The sequence below is a fragment of the Littorina saxatilis genome, linkage group LG12, assembly GCF_037325665.1.
Source record: "Littorina saxatilis isolate snail1 linkage group LG12, US_GU_Lsax_2.0, whole genome shotgun sequence".
Taxonomy (NCBI): Eukaryota; Metazoa; Mollusca; class Gastropoda; order Littorinimorpha; family Littorinidae; genus Littorina; species Littorina saxatilis.
Window position 1 is genome coordinate 53,229,147 of NC_090256.1, and position 18,556 is coordinate 53,247,702.

Sequence of the window (18,556 nt, forward strand, 5' to 3'; positions counted from 1 at the left end):
AAATAATGATAATAACAAACAAACAAAGTGAAACCAACACTTCGAGTTTCAGCGTTTATCAACTGACGTACAACAGAGATTTTCACGGCCGCCACTTCATAACTTATTACTTTTTTTTTATTATTTAACCATGCAATGATCGTTTTTATAAAACATGTGAGTGAATTTTACAAAGCATTATTAGTGAATGAGCGGCGTAGTAATTTCTTGAAAAAAGACATACAGAACATTGTCACTGCTATTGTTATTTCAGCGCGGTGTGCATGTCAAAGGTGACAAAATGCAGGTGCCTGTGCTGGCACGAAAACGGCACGTGAAGCCAAAAACTTGACACGGGATCCTGGTTATTGAACTGAGAATCTAGTTTCCACGCTTTCCATCCTGCTTCTCGGTCAAAAACTACGCCCATCCTACGTGAATGTGTAACGCAAAAATCATTCCGTTCCTGTCAATTCTTATCTAACGAACAGGACTTTGGCAGACCAGCAACGTAAAAAAAATTAGTAGCCATGTCCAAGGACTCTGTTTTGTTTTACATCGAATGCGTTTTAGTACTTCTTTCTCTCACTTTTCCCTTGGCAATATTAGTTTCAGCTTTGTCATTTTGCCTCTAACTGGCCAATCCTTTATGTCTTTTTCTCTTTCTCTCTCTATCTCGCACGCATGCACAAACACCTCTCTCTCTCTGTCCTGTCAAAGCTCTCCCATATATATATCTCTCTCTCGCCTCCAACCAGAAAAAAACACCCCTCTCTCTGTGACAGAATCGTCTCTCTCCCCTCCCTACATCTCCCTTCCTACCCTCTATTCTCTTCTGTACCCCCCCCCCCCCCCCCCCAATCTCTCCCTTCCCCTGACAGAGCCGCCTTTCTCGAGGCCCGATAATGCGGGCTGTAGGGAGACGGACTGGGCTGGGAGTCGTTCAAAATCAATACACACAGCGCACAGCGTGAGGTACAGAGCTGGCTTTTGCCAGGGACTGTCGGAGCTAGGGCAGGGAATTGAGAACAGGCCCCACTACGGATGTGGCACAGGCACACACACTACCACATAGTCTCTCTACGGTACAGTAAAGTCTTTCTGCAGTCAAGTGCATGGAGTCCTGTATTGGCTTCGTTTCATGACAACATTGCTCTGCTACCTGTTCTCTTTTCGTGACAGACTTTGTTAGTTCCTCAATCGGCTGAAATAATGACAGGTTTCGTTTTGAAGTGAACATCCCCCCCCCCCCCCCCCCCCCCCCGGTCTTAAATTAGGGGGTCTCGGCTGTATTACAAAAATGTAGTTTCAAATGCGTCAGGGTTATCACATACACACCCACACAGTAAAACTCTAAACTAAGTATTTCTACAGTAGAAGGCAATAACAGCGCAACCTGTTTTGTTCAATGACAGTCCTGTAGTTCCAAACGCGCCAACTAAACCTAATCAATACCACGCCCAGCTTAAGAAAATAGTTATGAAAAATACGTGCACCTCAGTACGCTGCCATTCACAATTGTACCGTCTTGTCATTTTGTATCAATACCTAAAACACAAGTAGTCCCTTCATCGAAAATAACATCTATTATAAGGAATCCCGAGCCCGAGAGACATCTCAAATGATGCCTGCAGAATCAATAGAAGACACAACGTCACTCACGAATAACGGACAAATTCACGCAAGCGCTGGCAGTCCTGTCACTTTGTTTCATTCAACTGTAAGACCTCTCTTGTAGCATCCGATATGGTGCTCCACAATATACAGTGAAACCAACAGCAGAAAAGCCAGCCAATACTTTCGTCGATATAAAAAGGTAGTTTCTACCATTTCACTGCACGCAAAGTTCGTGTTCGCAAATTGTTGGCGCTCTTCACTGCGTATGTATGTATGTGAAATGACTCAATCAAACGAAATCGCAATCATACACTTTGCATTTGTCATTACATGCCATGCACGAAGAGCATGTTTATGTAGTGTACACCTCTACTCCACACACCCCCCCCCCCCCCTCCCCCAAACACATTTCCATTCGACTATAAAATGAATTATACTTGCACAACTACTGGTTTTGCTTCTCTGTGTATCTTGCTGTCTTTTGTTTTCAAGACACGTTTCAAACAAAAAGCTGATTTTATCAAAATTACATACTGAATGTCCTGACTGATTCCTATTCACTGACACATTTACGCATTTACTATCTGTTAACATACAGTGCCATTTGTCCTTTTTGAGTCATTCTTCGCCAAGCCAATCGATAGTACTGCAATGGAAATAGAGTCTTCACACTTGAACTACCCTCACCCAACGCTTGGGCCGCACCTTAGATCTCTGCGTGACTAACTCTGTGTCTCGAGAAGGTGCCACCTCAGTCTGGTGTCAGTCTGCATTATTCAAATCACCTTTGCGTCTACCACACTAACAAGGCAGGATAGATTAAGTTTGCATTTTTTTTCTCTCAACCTTTCGAATTGAAAATGTGCCCGTGTAAACTGAGTCGAAACCTGAAATGTCTTAAGCATTTCGCAATGATACCATTACCAACGACAGATTGAAAAACTCGATGAAACAAACAGATCGTCACGTTACCAACCGAAAAACAACTGTCTCCGGGTGTTGATTAGGGTCTAAAAAGTACAACAAAACAAATAAAACGCACACATAACACATCGTCATACACAGAAACAGAAATAGGGCCTACGTAAACTCCTTCTTTGTTATTGTTGCTGTCGCTGTTCGTAATTTTAAGTCTGGACAGATGGGGTTAGAGAAATTTGGCGCAAAACCACAAACTTGAAGACCGTCTCATCACAAGACGCAATCTCTCCCCCCCCCCCCCCCCCCCCCCCCCCTTCTCTCAACCCGGGACCAATATTTGATCGGACGAGACGCAATGAAGGGTGACAATGGGGACCCTCCAGTGTAATCAACCATCCATACAGCCTCTCCTCCATCACCCCACCCCCTCCTCCCACCCCCGCCACCCCCAGTCTTTGCTTCTCTCTCGCTTCCTTTGTCTGCAGGCAGAAAGGCATTTGTCACCAGTTATATCATCACAGCGCACAAGAGAAGGGGAAGGAGGAGGAGGAAGAAAGGAGGAGAAAGAATAGAGGAGGGAGGGCAAAGACAATAGACGACGAAACAGAGGAGGAATAATGAAGGAGGAGGAGGGTGGTTGGAAGGGGGTGATCGATACGGAGGGCAGCTTGCCAGCACCGGAAGAGGAGGCAGGCCAATCTATCAAGGCGTTCAATGACCAGGGGCGGGTACACACACAGCACACACGACTAGTTCACCTTGTCCCTGACTACAGCACAACCGTACACACACACGCATAGTGAAATTCACACACACACACACACACACGCACACTGACGACTGACTGAACCAACCCATGCACACACGCACACTCAATCTTCTCACTGCAAGTTGCCTATACCGACCTAAGACTGACTCAACTTTCTACTTGCAAGGCCACACACACACACACACACACACTGGGACACCATGGTTCTTTGAAGGCTGCAGACTGCAGCTTTGGCTAACCATATCCCCTTACCTACACTAGCCTACATGTATGCATTGAAAACTTAGTTTCTACATGCTAGGAAACAAATCAGCTGGAAGGTCTACTGTACATTTGTGGTTGAACAGCTAACACAAATGAAACAGCCACCTCTGAAGTTAGCAAATGGGGCCAGAGAAGGCTATGGCTGTACATGTACTTTATTTTGGTACAAGGGTGGTACCCCTGTTTTTCAAGACACTACTGATCTGCGAAAGCTACCTCTACAAAATACCTTGCCACACATTAAACGCATTCTCAAATCAAATATTCATGAAAAGAAAATCAGAGCGATGTGAAGTGAAATTGTTATGCAAAACAATCCTCCGACTCTCAAGTTAATAATCGTCATATGAACTCTTCATCGTCATCAACAAGCCAAACGTTTCCCATCACACTGTCCTGAAAGCACAATCGGTCATCATGGTCAGTCTCCCGAAATCAACAACTACCTAAGTACGATCCAAAGATATAATCCACGCAATTATAGCATATAATCCTTTATCACCTCTCTGTCCATAAACATCCATGAATCAAATCCCACTGTGTCTTTAAACTGTACCTACTTCATGTGAGTAGTAACTGCTATGACACTGCTAAAAACTTGAACCAAACCAAACTTATCCTAGGGATTTTACGGCTGTATGTAACTGTGAATGTGCAGGATTAACCTTGATTATTTCCCAGTGCTGGCTATCATGGGAAATAAGGTAAACACTGCTCAGTCTGTCCAATATTATCATGGGATATGACTGCGTCGCTCACACATTCAGAAGATAATACAAATTAAAAACATCAGCAGCAACACCATCACCTATGACTGAAGACAGCGGAGACAAAGGATCAAAGACATGAAGTTCACAATAGATGTTGGTCAGTTGTAAAAGAAGTCAAAGACATTGACCTTCTCTCTCTCACGGACAGTCAAGAAGAGAGGGGATGGTAGAGGGGTGAAGGTGTATATATGTATGTGCACATGTACAAAATGCATGATTATTTTGGTTCACAAATGTATTATTTCATACACGCATGCCTGCATGTGATTAACAAAACAAAGCAACGCAGAGGAAATGACAGATTACAAGAAAGACAAAAACGCAGAATAGGACAAACTCAAAATAACATTTCAAATGTTGCTGTCAGGATGAGCAATGGACAACATGTCATGACCATGGAGAGAAAAAACACATGTTCAGCGAGCACCGCAGGCATAATCATGCTGCATGTACAGCAAATGTCACTTGAAATGAAGATCAGATGGGATGTGGTAAATAGGCAGCAGAAACTAGAAGTGGGTAATGCAAGGATGAACGGTTCAAAATGGTTGTGCACGCATGTGTTTAAATCTCTCTCTCCCCCTCTGTGCGTGCGTGTTTGTGTGCATGTGGGTGTGTGTGTGTGTTATTGCTTTGAACACATGATGATGCGTGCGTATACACACACACACACCCTGCAGAAAGTACAAGAGACGTAGCTCAAAAACTCAGAAAATAAAAACACAGAGAATAGACACACCACAGAAACCATCGCCATAGATGTACCAACAATATGTTCAACTCCACTGATAATTAACCACGAGGACAAGTACTGCACCCCCCCCCCCCTCCCCTCAACACACACCTTTCCCCCACGCCATTGACGCGCACACAAACTCGGTCACAGCTACCGTTCACCCGTTTAGAGAGAGAGAGGGGCACACACACAACCCTTACTCAAAAGAGAGAGAGAGAGGACACAGAGAGGACACGAAGGTTTGTCAATACTAACCTTTCTACCCGAGTCCTCGGTGATGATGCCTGGCACTATCTGGGGAGAATGTTGCTGCATGGGGTGGAGCACTGTCGGGTGGTGATCTGGAATCGTTACAGACACGGAATTACTTTCACCATCAGTATTGGCTCCCATTCTCAGCTCAAAACACACACACTGCCTGCCAACTAAGTTTTGCAAACTGCCAACAACAGTCGCTGCTGTTCCACAACAACAATTACAATCCAGCTAGCTATCCCTGAATAAATGAATAATACATTTTGAAGAGAGAAAAAAAAGCTTCCTTGGTGATAATATATCCAACATAACAAATTAGTTCACTTGCATATTTAACTTAAAAAAACAACGCAGTCCAGAATAACAGCACACAGTGGGAATTGCCATGATAACACCATTGGGAACAAGAGTGCAAAATATACCTTAAAGGCACAGTGCAGCTCACAGCCTTCGTTTTGCGTTTTTGTTGCAGCTGAGTGCATTTACAGTTCAAAAATCCTCCCATGGTAGTAAAACAAACCCAAAAATACACAACGACGTCTTGACTCTTTGGGTGCAAGTCAATGAAACTTGGTAGTTCTTCTAACGGATAGCTGCCTGAGGTATGACTAAAAGCCCCAGGGGCTCCGCGCACCTGGATTTGACAAGTTCAGTACCTTTAACTGTAGCTGCCACTTCATGTCAGGGACACTTCAATAGAGTTAACAGATCAAACAAAGGACAACAGAAGATTTTCATTATTTTGAGGTGTCCTCTCCTTGGAAGGGAGGGGGTCATATTACCTTACCACCCCCCCCCCCCCCCCCCCCCCCATTATTTAAGACCTTGAATCTGAATACAATTATAAGTTACTTTCTGGATTTCACGAAAAGAACTTCTGAGAAATAATACCTAATGAGGAAGGAACCATTAGTGAAGCTGCACTGCCTTCCATCAAAACAGGCATGTAAATGAGCAACCAAGACAAATCTGACAAATGACATGTACATTTATCAGAAACTGAAGTAAGCAAAACAGGATTTTCCTCATAAAATAAATGACAAAGGCAATCCTACACACAACTGGCATATTTCAGCATAACCTTGCCAAACACTGTTGTGTGACTGTCATGTGGCTCAATTAAAGCCCCCCCCCCCCCCCCAATATGAGACAGAGGTACTGAGGATGGACCCCATGAATATTGAAGAGGCATGCTACACATTGGGTAATAGGACAGTTAGGGGACATACAATCATGGTGAGAGGACGTTTTTGTTTTTTTGGGCATCAATTGCGTGCTAGTGTTGAAGATTTATCTGCTATCCAGTGCACTGAGTTGGAATGAGTTTTGTCAGTGTCAACCGCCTATCCCACATACAGATGGCAGTCCAAGTGGGAGATCTATGTCAGTACATGTACAACCCACACCACTGTACTTTATTCACTGTTCATTGAAAAAATCATCTGCAGTACTACCTGAAGAATAACGAAGTCTTTAATTAAGATATGCCTACATGTTCCACGAACCCCTGTTTTTGTATAGGTTAATGAAACTATTTACCATTGCGAGACGTATGTATATATATATATATATACAACCCAAGCGACTGTACAAAGTACACTACATAAAACTCCGTAGGCTCATCAACCACAAAGGGTTTTAGATATATATGCAAACATCATATTCATAATGCTCCTCGAACTTGTCTTTTTGATTAGGGGTTTAAAAGTAACGAGTACTTATTGTGTATCCCATAATGCGAGTGTGCGGTTGTTGGGGGCGGACGCTGAAAGTGAAAGTACACACACTGCCAGCAGACACACATTTTCCTTCCTCCCTGTGCCAAGCAGGCTTGCTGTTCGGAGCAGAGAGGGTTGACATTCATGTATGACTGTGCGGGCACACACACACTGCCTATCCAGAGGGCATGAAAGAACTGACTGCGGCAAATTCTGTCCGACCTCTTCCACTTCCAGGTCGACTTTCCGTTGGCTTCCAACCGAGTAGAATCTCATCTTCCATACTACAGAGAGAGAGAGAGAGAGAGAGAGAGAGAGAGAGAGATTGCCAAGTTTTAAAACGTTATGAAACTCTCAATTAATGATGAGACATCTCGAACTACGAAGCAGTGTTTGTTGACTCAAATATATATATATAGTCTCTGCTGACTTTCAATATATATATACAACTATCATGGACGACAAAAATGCCTATTGTGTGGGATGTGCAAGGATGCACAAAACGGACGAAATCCGTACTACGCTTGTCAGTAATCACAATCCTCGATTGACTTCACGTGGCCGGAGAGACCTTAGACCATGCGGTACATAAAACATGTGGCCACGCTGAGTTGACACGGACGCACGCTTACCAAACATAAACAAAACTATCCCCGCCCATCGTCGGCATCGATAGCGACTGTGTAGGGCGAGTCCACAGCAACCCGCCACCCCTGTCGCAAAGTAGCCCCGTCCTAGGCGGATGAAAGAATGCGGGCGTCGCATTATAGCCTCGAGGCCAAACGCTTTGAACCGGACCGCCAAGCTTTGGCCTCGACGAGGCCAGCGCTATTTTCGATGGCTGATTGGTGACCTATTTTTACGCTGACCACCCCGTGACCCAGCACTGTGGACAGAAGGTGAAAGAAAAGAAGGGAGAAAGAAAAAATGAAAAGGACTCCCGCACCCTTGTGCCAGTGGGAATCCCCGCCATGCCGCCCCCCTCCCTCGTGTTCGTTCCACCCGCACCCTCCTACTCACGCCCCGCCCCCTTTTCCTCCTCAGCGGGCTAGGTTCGGGATAAGGTCTTTCTCTCCCCTTGTACCGCCTTCCTCACATCACAAGGACTTTTTTCCTCTCCCCCCTGGCAAGTCTTTTGATAAGGGGGCCCCAATTTTGCTGTGCCTGTGTTGTTGGCTGGCTTGGTGGTGATAGCAAAGAGCTGGGGTTGGTCCCATGTGCCAAAGCGAACTAAAAGGGGGGAGTGTAAAAGCAGGGGTAAAATGACACACTGCCAAGCACACAGGCTGATAGGAAAACGCCAGGACGCACAGACACGTACACACACAGGGCCTGCAGCCAATGTTCAGGCAGCTGGCAAATCCCCTGCTAAAACCCGAACACCAGGCCCGAATAGAGGAGCTGAAGGAAAAGCTTTGGACCATAAAATCGCCGAGGGAAAAACTAAGAACTAAGAGGATAGGAAGCGAGTTAAGTATATTTCTGACACACTGAAATCGACCTACTTTTTTCTACAGTGTCAAAAACTGATGCACGACATTCACACATCACCTAAACCAGAATACACGCTCTTGTAAACCTTACCGCAATCTGAGCACGGTGGTTACATGAACACTCACATGAACACATCATGTACTATCATGCTCATCAAAAGTTAAGTCATTTCGTGCATTTTAACACATACACACTGACATAATCGTACGTACAACTACAACCCGTCTACATAACGCTCAAGAGCCATCATAGTGTGTGTGAGTGTGCTCCCTGTGTGAATGGGCGACAACAGCTCACAGCCAGGAAATGAACCAGTATAACCCTCTAGGGGCGGAAAATGTGTGAACACACTGCACCAAGTCACACAGCTTACTGGAGACTTCTGATGCTGAGTAGGAAATGAGGAGCAAAGTCCTCCGCTTTCCTTCAGATTGTGGTGTAAATGACCTTAAAATGGGCCACTCATTTCCTAATGGTGTAACCTTTACCAGAAAAAATAAGCAAATATACAAGAAACTGATAGCATCAGCATAGATTCTTGCAAATACAATGACACCGACAGTATAATTATTTTGCGCTGATCTGCTTTGCATTTTTGCTAACCTACAACATGGTACAAGGGGAAACTGTACTTCTTAAAATATATAATCAAAGGACTAATGAAGATGCAAGTGCCAAGGATTAGACCAGAATACCACCACAAGATCAATCATATGACCAATTGGTCATGACAATTATTGGGTCATATTGAAGATCAAAGGATCAGTCTTTCTGCTCTTGACCAAGCACATTCAAATTCCAATATTCAGTGGATCCGACTTGAAATGATAACCACGAACCATTTCAAAAATGTCTGAGAACAGATAACCAACACCTGAAGTGGCAAAGTCTGAAGCTCCTGTACAGTGAGTGGAGATAGTTACACGTGCAAACAATACAGACATTCAACATCACATATATATATATTCCCTCCATGGTCCCTGACCCACCTTGAGTACTCCTGCGACGTGTGGATTCTCTCAGGTCATAGACTGGTGATGTTCTATGATGGTCCGACGAAGGGCTGAGATTGGGGCTCAAGTTGATGATAGGGGGACTGTGAGTGCTGATCAGGTGACACTGTTGTTGCTGGTCGGTCGGCAAATCGTTTCGGTGAACGGAGGCATGTGCATCAATGATCTGATTGATGGCAGAATCTACATGCCACAGCTCCTCAGTCAGGCACAACTCCTCGGAGAGCGAGGCTTCGTCAGGAAGGCAGAGGTTGTCGGCCCCTTCAACTAGCTGGTGGTGGTGGTGTCCATGGTGTGCAAAGGGTGGTTTGGGTAGGAGGTGGTGATACTGCACGACCTGCGGATCCTTCTGCTGGGAGGCTACTGGCATAATCCACACGCGCTCACTTGGGCCCCAGCCCTACAAGTACAATCAAGTCAAGTTCAATATTTTGCATTAACCAAGATAACAGTATTAATAAAAAGTATCCCAAATTGGCCACTGAGGACGTCAAATCAGAATGTTATAATCAACATTAATATCTCAGGCATGTGAATGTTTCAATTGGTACGGTAATCAGACACCATGATCCCTAAATGACAAACACTTGCTAGGATCTATACATACTGGGTGGGAACTTCTGGTGAAATCAATGCAATGCAACCATTGTCACCAAAATCAAGGGGAAATTCAATTAAATTCACACAAGCACTGTCTGAGCGGAGAACAACATCAATCCTTATAGGGCAAGAATACTGCAGGATTAGCACATGGTGACATTTGAGTGACATTAATGGCGCAGTTACTGTTTGATTCACACACAAACGCCTTCAAATACTAACATTTTAAAACTAAAAAACCAAAATTAAATGCTTCCAATAGACCTTTTCGGTACTTGACTATGCCCTGCCCTTAGGCTTAGCAGCGATGATGTCACAAGAACTGTAAGAACAAATCTGGTTCCAGTCATTCATCCAGTACTAAGAACTCTTACTACATTAATGTCACACAAACTTGCATTTTAACTGGAGCAAACAGCAGGTGACAAGTGTAACGTATTCATTCAAAATTCTAATAAGAAACGCAATCTTCCAACCATTCTAGAGTTGGGTTTTTTAAACACCGCAAACAGGGTCGCAGCAAAGAGTGTATCCCTACGTAGGGATACACTCTTTGGTCGCAGTCAGTTTCCGTGTTGTGAAAAGCCTGAACGACTTGAACGCATGGCCGTGGGACGCAATCCTAACTACAGCGGACATGCTGTACTGAACTCCGTCGATTTCGACCGTACAGTCAAGCGTACTGTGTTCGCGAAAAACGCTCAAAACCACTCTAAATGGCAAACGTTACATGTGTACTTAGTATCCACCGAAGAAAATGTGTACATAACAAACAGCAAAACACCAACAGCCAAAAAAGTTTGACTTGCGCACTTGCCTTCTTTCCTCTCAGTGATCGCGTGTGTCAGTCTACAGCTATATGAAACGACCACTTTCAATGACGACTGAAATACCTTCTCGTCAACCGCTTTTCCAATCGATAACAAGCAACATAATTATCAAACATTAATACTTACGATCAGAATGTGAAACAAAAGTTGTTTTCAGTTGCCTTACTGCTAAACCCGAGGAGACCGGTGACTTCGACCGTCTCGCGTGAGCCCTCAACTCAACTGACTATCGACTGCTAGGGACTGTCAGTGCAGGGCGAGAGCGGAGTCGGTTGGCCTGACCTGAATACTTTGCTCGCATTCGCGACTTTTTCTCTACCAGGGATCAATAAAATCGCTGACATGAAAAGAAACTCAACTTACCGTACTGCCTTTCAAGTGTTATTCCAAAGTTCCCTACAAAATCCGTACATGAACCACGCAACACATTTGGAATGAGTCAAAACTTGGTCATTGCTTGATACAGAGCAGAAGATGATAATCAAATAAAGGATTCCCCGCCTACATTGTGACGTCACATCCGTAGGGAACACCTCTATAACCTTTTGCTGTATGTATGCCTTTTTTTTTGGAATAAAAGTATTAAGTACATTTATATTATAAAATTACTCTAAATTTCATGAATACAAATAAAAATAACTACAAGGTATGTTAATGACGTCAATATCTTGCAACCGATGACAAAATGTGCCAAAAATAAACTTGCTCCGTGATTGGTCGATCGCATGTGATCAAAACACCTCGTGACTAGCCATTTTTCAGGGAGAGGACGGAGGAGAGACACAACAATCTTCGTCAGGCATTATTTTTCAAATTTTGGACTGTTTCAGATGATTTTGGCGTTTTGAAAGTAGTCCAGTATCTACAGAGGATATTGAGATACAAAACTGTATAATAGATTAAGAATTGAACTGTTGTTTTCGTGAATCGTTCGTTATTTTCTTGTGAGGTTGGAGGGAAAACAAACAGACGCCATTTTGATCCTGTCCCAGCTGAGGTCAGGCGCTACATTCAGGTCAAGTTGGAAGATCAACTTCAGCTCTTCAGCGCATTTGTGCCTATGTGTGGTATAACATCTGTGAGGTCAACAGAATGCCACATATCATGTCCGACATGGCAGGTTATCAGCATGAAAATAGGAAAGCGGCTGCACAAAGAAGGAAGCCCTTGAGGAAGGGGTCTCCGACGCACAACAGGGGCAAGGGGTCAATGATTTGCGGATCTCCGCCTGTCAGAGTGTTTTACCGACAGGACATTTACGTTGACACCCAGAGTGACAGTGCCCTAAATGTGGTGGATGCGCCGTTATTGGAGAACGTCAGCAGTATGCAATTCCAAGACGTTTGTGCTGGTATGTCACCCCCCAAGGTCAGCAGCAACCCAACAACAAAGAGTGGGGCAGGTATTCGACATGCTCCCTCGCCTGCCTTTCTGCCGCAGCCTCCAAAGCATTGGATGGGAGAAGCGGACTTAGTGGATCAGGTCCTTGATATCTGTATTGACACGAAAGATGCTGGATCTGCCATATCAAACCAGCTGAAAATGCTGCTGAAAGTGCAAGGCTGACATGTCTCAGTATTATGTATAGATACAAATGTGTGAGTTGTTCTTGTGTGTTGCTATTTTTTGTAAGCATATACAGTGATGATTGCTCCCCTTTATTATTATTATTGTACATACATGTTGCACAAAAAGTGCCGAAGTATGAATGAAAATACTGATCCAAAAGCCATTTTTATTAACACAATCTGTGATGCAATGGATCAGTATTTTCGTTTTTAATCGATAACTTGTAAGTTGGCAAAACCTCTCCCCACCTGTCAAACTTTATATGCTTGCAAAAAAGCTGTGAACAACCAGCCCTAAGGCAGCAGACTACTGCCTTGAGCATTCCAGTAATGTTTGTATTATGTATCAATTGACCAATTATTTTTGAAAGAATGCAGAATTCACGAAATGTGAAACCTGTTTATGTTGATCAAGAGATTTCTTATCATTAGCTTCAACTGGTTAGGTCTTTCTCTTTGTCAGTCTTGTTATTTCATCACACATAGATTTTGCTTTGGGTCAATTATGTATCTATCAGTATCAGACTCTTCTTCTGAGAAAAAAAAGTCTACTTGAAGAGAAGGTAATGGTGCCATGGTTGGCACTTAGTGCTTTCCTTTAAAGCAAATGGGAAAAGAGAAAAAAAATCTTGCAATTTTCTTCAGATATTTGTGTTAGTGTAGTTTTATCTTTATTTGGTGTGTGGGTGGTTTTTTTTGTTGTTTTTTTTGTAGTATAAAGTAAGCTTGCAGAAAACTTTATAAAGTAATTCAGTTATTTGCACACAAAAACTTGAAAAACAAACTTTGCAGCATTAGTTTTTAAAATAAATGAGCTCCTGCTTTTTACTGATAATCATTTTCATAGTATGTTGTAAGACCCTTTTTTTTCGGTTTTGATTTTTGAGCTTATTCTACACACTTTGTCTTTTGAAGTGTCCATCCTTTATTTATGTGTGGTGAAATGGACACAGACACTTAAATATCATTCATTTTCACATTGTACATACCATGTTCCTTTTCCCCTCGAGTACAGGCCCCTGGTTTATCATCCATCAATTTGTGCAGGCTGGCTGGCGGTACCTTGTCTGACTTTGTACGTGGTCTTTTACCCCACATACTTTTGATGTTGAAGTTTTAATTGTTGTTTTAGCTGAGCCATTGTCTCATTGTGTAGGGTATTTCGCCAGAGCAGTTGATAATTGTGAGCTGTCTTCACAATTGACTTGCCTTTTTTTTTTTTATGTACCATGGCAACTGTGTTCACAAAGAGCATTTTGGGGACTATTCTGGTTTGCTTTCCTAGACTAGAGATGTCCTTGTATCTCGGGGGAAACTTTGATTATGAGACAATGTCAATGATAGAAAGAAGTTGTTCAATCCTATAACTTATAAGGGCCTCCCATTACAGGTATCCTTGTAGCTTTTTCCTGCTAGAGATACTTGTGATAGATTCAGATTGTCCCATCTGTTCTTCTGCTGAGTCTAAGATTATTATTATTTTTGTCATACCTTTTGAGTTGTTTGATATTCAGGATTTCAATTCATTAGTACAAAGTTTATTGATGTTTATGATAGATTGTTCTACGGCTTATGCAATGTCCAATGAGAGAATAATATGAGTTGTCTATCTGATTATTTTAGTATCCAAAGGCATATATGCTGAGTTGGTAAAGGAATGTTATCGTTTAACCCAGTGAGCTTTTATCTATGCTGAGGATGGCAAAATCAGTTATAACAGTATCATTTTCAGAGGGGTTGAACTGATAATGCACCAGAAAAGGAATTCAGTATTGGTTGTGGTTAAAGAACTATGTTTAGTATGCAATATTATTTTTTTCTTCGTTTTGAAATTTAGTATTTCCCTTTAGTTGGTTTCTAAGTAGCTCTTTTATTTTGTCTGTCTTGGACTTGCCTACTCTATTCAAGGTAAAATACTTGTGCAATTGAAAGCTGAAAGTGTCTTCTTGCAAACCTGTATGTGTTGTTAAAATCATTCTTGTTCCTTATCAGGTTATGTCTTGTTTTGAAAATTATTGAGAAATATCTAGATGAAGTACTGTGTAATCAGACTGTGATACGATGGACATACTCAGATTCTTCAGCCAAATGTGTGGGGACAAGAGGAATTCCACGGAACAAGCCAACATGGACTTGGAGTGTGTTTGCTCCAGCTTGAGATTGTGTGTTTTTTACATGAACACTACCTCTTGGAAGCATTCTGCGAGTACAGCTGCATTTCATTAACTTTATTGCACATCTCCATCCTCGTTATCATCATCGACAGACATGGATGGCTCCTGCTTAATGTGTGACTCACTCCAAAGACCGTATGGGTTTGGTATTTTTCAAAAGAGGCATTGTTTTGCAAGACTGTAAGGTTGGAGTCATCTGGTGCTACCCATCATCAATCAAATCATCTGTTCATTCAGTTCCAGTTTTCATCTTCATCGCCAACGTTTCCCACATCGCCAGAGGAAGTCATCGTCATTTGACCATCACCGGGGCCTGCACTTTTCTCCTCCTCTCCCTGCTTCATCTGCTACTTCTATCTTCTACTTCCGGACCCCCTTCGGGGTCCACCCACTTTCCAGAGGGGGCACTCTTGTCACTTGGCTCTCGCAATGCAAATCAGTCTTTGGACTGAAACCTATGTGTTTGTGTGTCCTGTTTTGTCAGACTTGTGTTGTGCTGTCCTGTTTTGTCAGACTTGTGTTGTGCTGTCCTGTTTGTGTGCTTTGTTGAACTGGTCCGTGTTAATGATCTGTCCTTTTTTTCTGTTGTATCCTGTTTTTCTGTTGTATCCTGTCAGTTGTGTGTCGATGTCATGTCTTCAAATTGTCTGTTGTCAATTGTCTGTCTTGTTTGTGCTGTATTTTTACATGTCCTGTTGTACTTGTACTTGTTCTGTTTGTTGTGTGATGTCTTTCTTGTTGCCTGCTGACCATTGACTGGGAAACCACTTCCTACTTGCACCTGGTGGTGGTACTGGCATGATGGGCTGTTGCGCTGGAACGGCCACCACTTCACCAGCTTGTACCCAGATGTCTTGATTCCTGTCAATTGAGGTCAGGTGCTTTGGGGTGTGCCTCATAGCATGCCTGGGGCTGGCATCAAGCGTCTTGCGTCCACACATGTAGCGCAAGTACAGAAAACCATTGTACACTGGGATCTGTGGTATAGTTGGTATGTCAGATTTTTAGTAGAGGTCAGGAAAGAAGTAAGTTTAAGGTTTTTGCGCAGTTTTCTATGATCTAATGTGAATGTGGAAAACGATCCCAACCTGAATTAAAGCGCACATGTGTACCACACAATGAAAGTCTGCTGACCTGTTTACAATTAAGGGATTAAATGCTGTATTGAATGAGATTGGACACTGATTAACCAAATCAGATTCATTTAAAATTGTGTTTATAGTTGCCGCCAATCAATTTGTAGACATCCGTGAAAAAAAGAGATGTTTTTTCTGGGAGTGGTCAAATATGATTTTCTCTAAAACACTGAATTTTTTTAAAATCTTTCGTTCTGTTCACAGGCTCTCCTTGACTACCTGCCCATCGCCAGCCAGAGTGATCGTGCATTGCTGTTCCTCGCTTTCAATTTCTGGCATCTTGTATCCAAGACAATTTGGTGCATTTTCTGGACAAGACTGTTGGGAGTAGAGGAGAAAGATCTTTATCACAGTTATTTCCAGTCGTCTATCTGTCAGCTTATGCAAGACCCATGAGGAAAGTGGGTTCATTGGTGACCAGCTCCTGGGGATTGTTGATACAGTCGAACCCACTTAAAACGAACACGCTAGTTACGAATTTTGACTTATAACGAATTAGTTTTAAGTTCCCAACTGAATACCTCTTTCTTCATGCTTAAAAAAAATGCTTAAAACGAATTCTTTATAACGAATTTACGCTTATAACGAGCACTTTTTGGATTCCCAAGCATGCATAATGTCTGTAATTTACTCACGCTTATGACGAAATCTTTAAACTCGTCCCGAGATCGACATATCATGGGAATTTGAGAAGTTTGAATACACGTGTGTCAAAGTCTTCCCTTGCGTCGACTGCTTGAACCATTGCTCAACCGATCACTGAATAAAGTTAAACTGATTACACTGTACTCACAAAACAATTTCAAATTTAGAATCAAAGTGATTGATAGCTCAGACACTGAACATGAATGACTGACTGACGTTTATTTCCTTCGCGAATACCAAAAACGAAACATCGAACGGAAGCCATTTCCAAAAAATATAGATGCCAGAGTGGTTTCCCTTGGACAAGGGAAACCACACTCTCAACGTTTGCGTTCGCCGGTTCGCGATAGTTTATCAGTCAGTCAGTGCTTTCGATTTGGATTTGAACATCATGTTGCAACAAAACAAAACAAAAACTAAATTGGCCAAGGTTTGCTACCCGTCGCCAAGGTAAGTGATTCCGGACAAATGATAGGAACACCGCGAATGTGGACAGTGTCAGTGTGTGCGCGTGTGTGTGACCAAAAACGTAACAACTGGATGAAACATCTGTGTGCTCACTCTCACTCAAACTCAACAATCATCACTCAACATGAGACACACATGAACATGTACCTGAATATGTCACTTTATTGTCTAAACGTGAAGCAGCATGAAAGTTGCGAAAGAAACAAATTGAAACACCATAAAATGTACAAGACTTAAAAATAAAAAAAAAAATAAAAAAAAATCGATCAATTTTCTTAATACGAATTTTGGTTAAGACGAACTTTTTTTCCGATCCCCAGTGATTCGTCTTAAGCGAGTTCGACTGTATGCAGATTTTCAGCCTGTTTCTAACTTTGAAGGATAGACTAATTGACTTGTTTGAGTACTGGGTTACTAAGGACGATTTATTTTAAGTTATCAGCAGCATAGAAATATTTCACCACCATGATCAGACCTGTTGACCCATACTATTTTGGAGTAATTTATTACTATTTTTTGGATTTTGGGAAAAAAAATACTCCATTTGAGTCCAGACTACGATTTTCAAATGTGCTTCAAATTAGGTTTGTGTTGCTAATGGTGTTTGTAACCACTGGGTTACTATTTTGGTCATCAGATTACTATTTTTGACTTGACCATTACTCTTGTCAAAGTTTTGGGGTAAACAGGTCTGCATATTAGATAATTATTCCTCTCTTGAATGCAGAGTTCGTTTCTTTTACTTTTAGTCGATACTGTCAACAGTTCCTGGCGGGCTGCAAGGGGAAGTAACTTACTCTGCCACTGCTCTCTTTGCTGGTTTGACTGAGCCTATGAGTTCTTTAAAATGCAGGCACTTTGAGTCAATGTTATATTTCAATGCCCTTATATTGAGATGTCGGACCTTATGTTGACACTATTGACAAGAAATGTTAGTACAGTATATGGAACATATTATTTTTGACAAAACGATTCTGATACACAAGTGCGTCGACCCAATGGTCTTTAGAGTGGACAGACAGACTAATAAGTATGAGACGAATAAAAGAAATAGGAGCCTACTGAGAATGTTATGCCACTTCCAGAAAGTAGCAAATAGTGCTAGTGTGAGACTGCACGTTGGATGGTTGGGCTGCTTGCTTTTATTGGGTTCTTGCGCAATTATGTTGAAAAGTTATTTATCATTTTAATAAAACCAATAAAGACTTGTATCATTCTCTGCTTTGTTTGTATGCAATGGGCATGTTTCATTTGGTTATTACTACAAGTAACTTCTCTTGCACTACCACAGCAAAGTAGCCATCAATGTTTTCAAGTCAATCGAGCGCTTTGCTGAATTTACTTTCATATTTCTGCTCCACCAGTGCTTTAAAAAAATAGTTTCACTTGTACACAGAAAAAAAACCCATGTAGGCACTCGGACAACCATCACTCACAATATTGCAAACACAAGCAGAAGTAGACCTGAAAAGTACACATACTTTACTTTGATCTTGTTGCACAAAATGCTGGTCAGGTCCAGATCTGGGATTAAAAAGAGCAACGAATGAAGCACATGCATGCATACTGCAGTAGCTGACGGTGAAATGCAACTGGTGT

At 42.3% G+C, this 18,556-nt stretch overlaps 1 protein-coding gene and 1 long non-coding RNA gene across 2 annotated transcripts in view; one reads left to right on the plus strand and one right to left on the minus strand.

Moving 5' to 3' along the window:
* LOC138983136 (uncharacterized) overlaps window positions 1-18,556 on the minus strand; it is a gene marked incomplete in the record, with an annotated part of 62,504 nt that overhangs the window by 19,863 nt on the left and 24,085 nt on the right. The window contains 3 exon segments of the mRNA XM_070356543.1: window positions 5,312-5,397; window positions 9,513-9,936; window positions 15,484-15,569. Coding sequence (XP_070212644.1) covers window positions 5,312-5,397; window positions 9,513-9,936; window positions 15,484-15,569 — 596 coding nt within the window.
* LOC138982238 (uncharacterized) lies at window positions 11,732-18,164 on the plus strand. The gene is made up of 2 exons (XR_011460814.1): window positions 11,732-12,564; window positions 16,049-18,164. It is a non-coding gene; the product is annotated as an uncharacterized lncRNA (long non-coding RNA).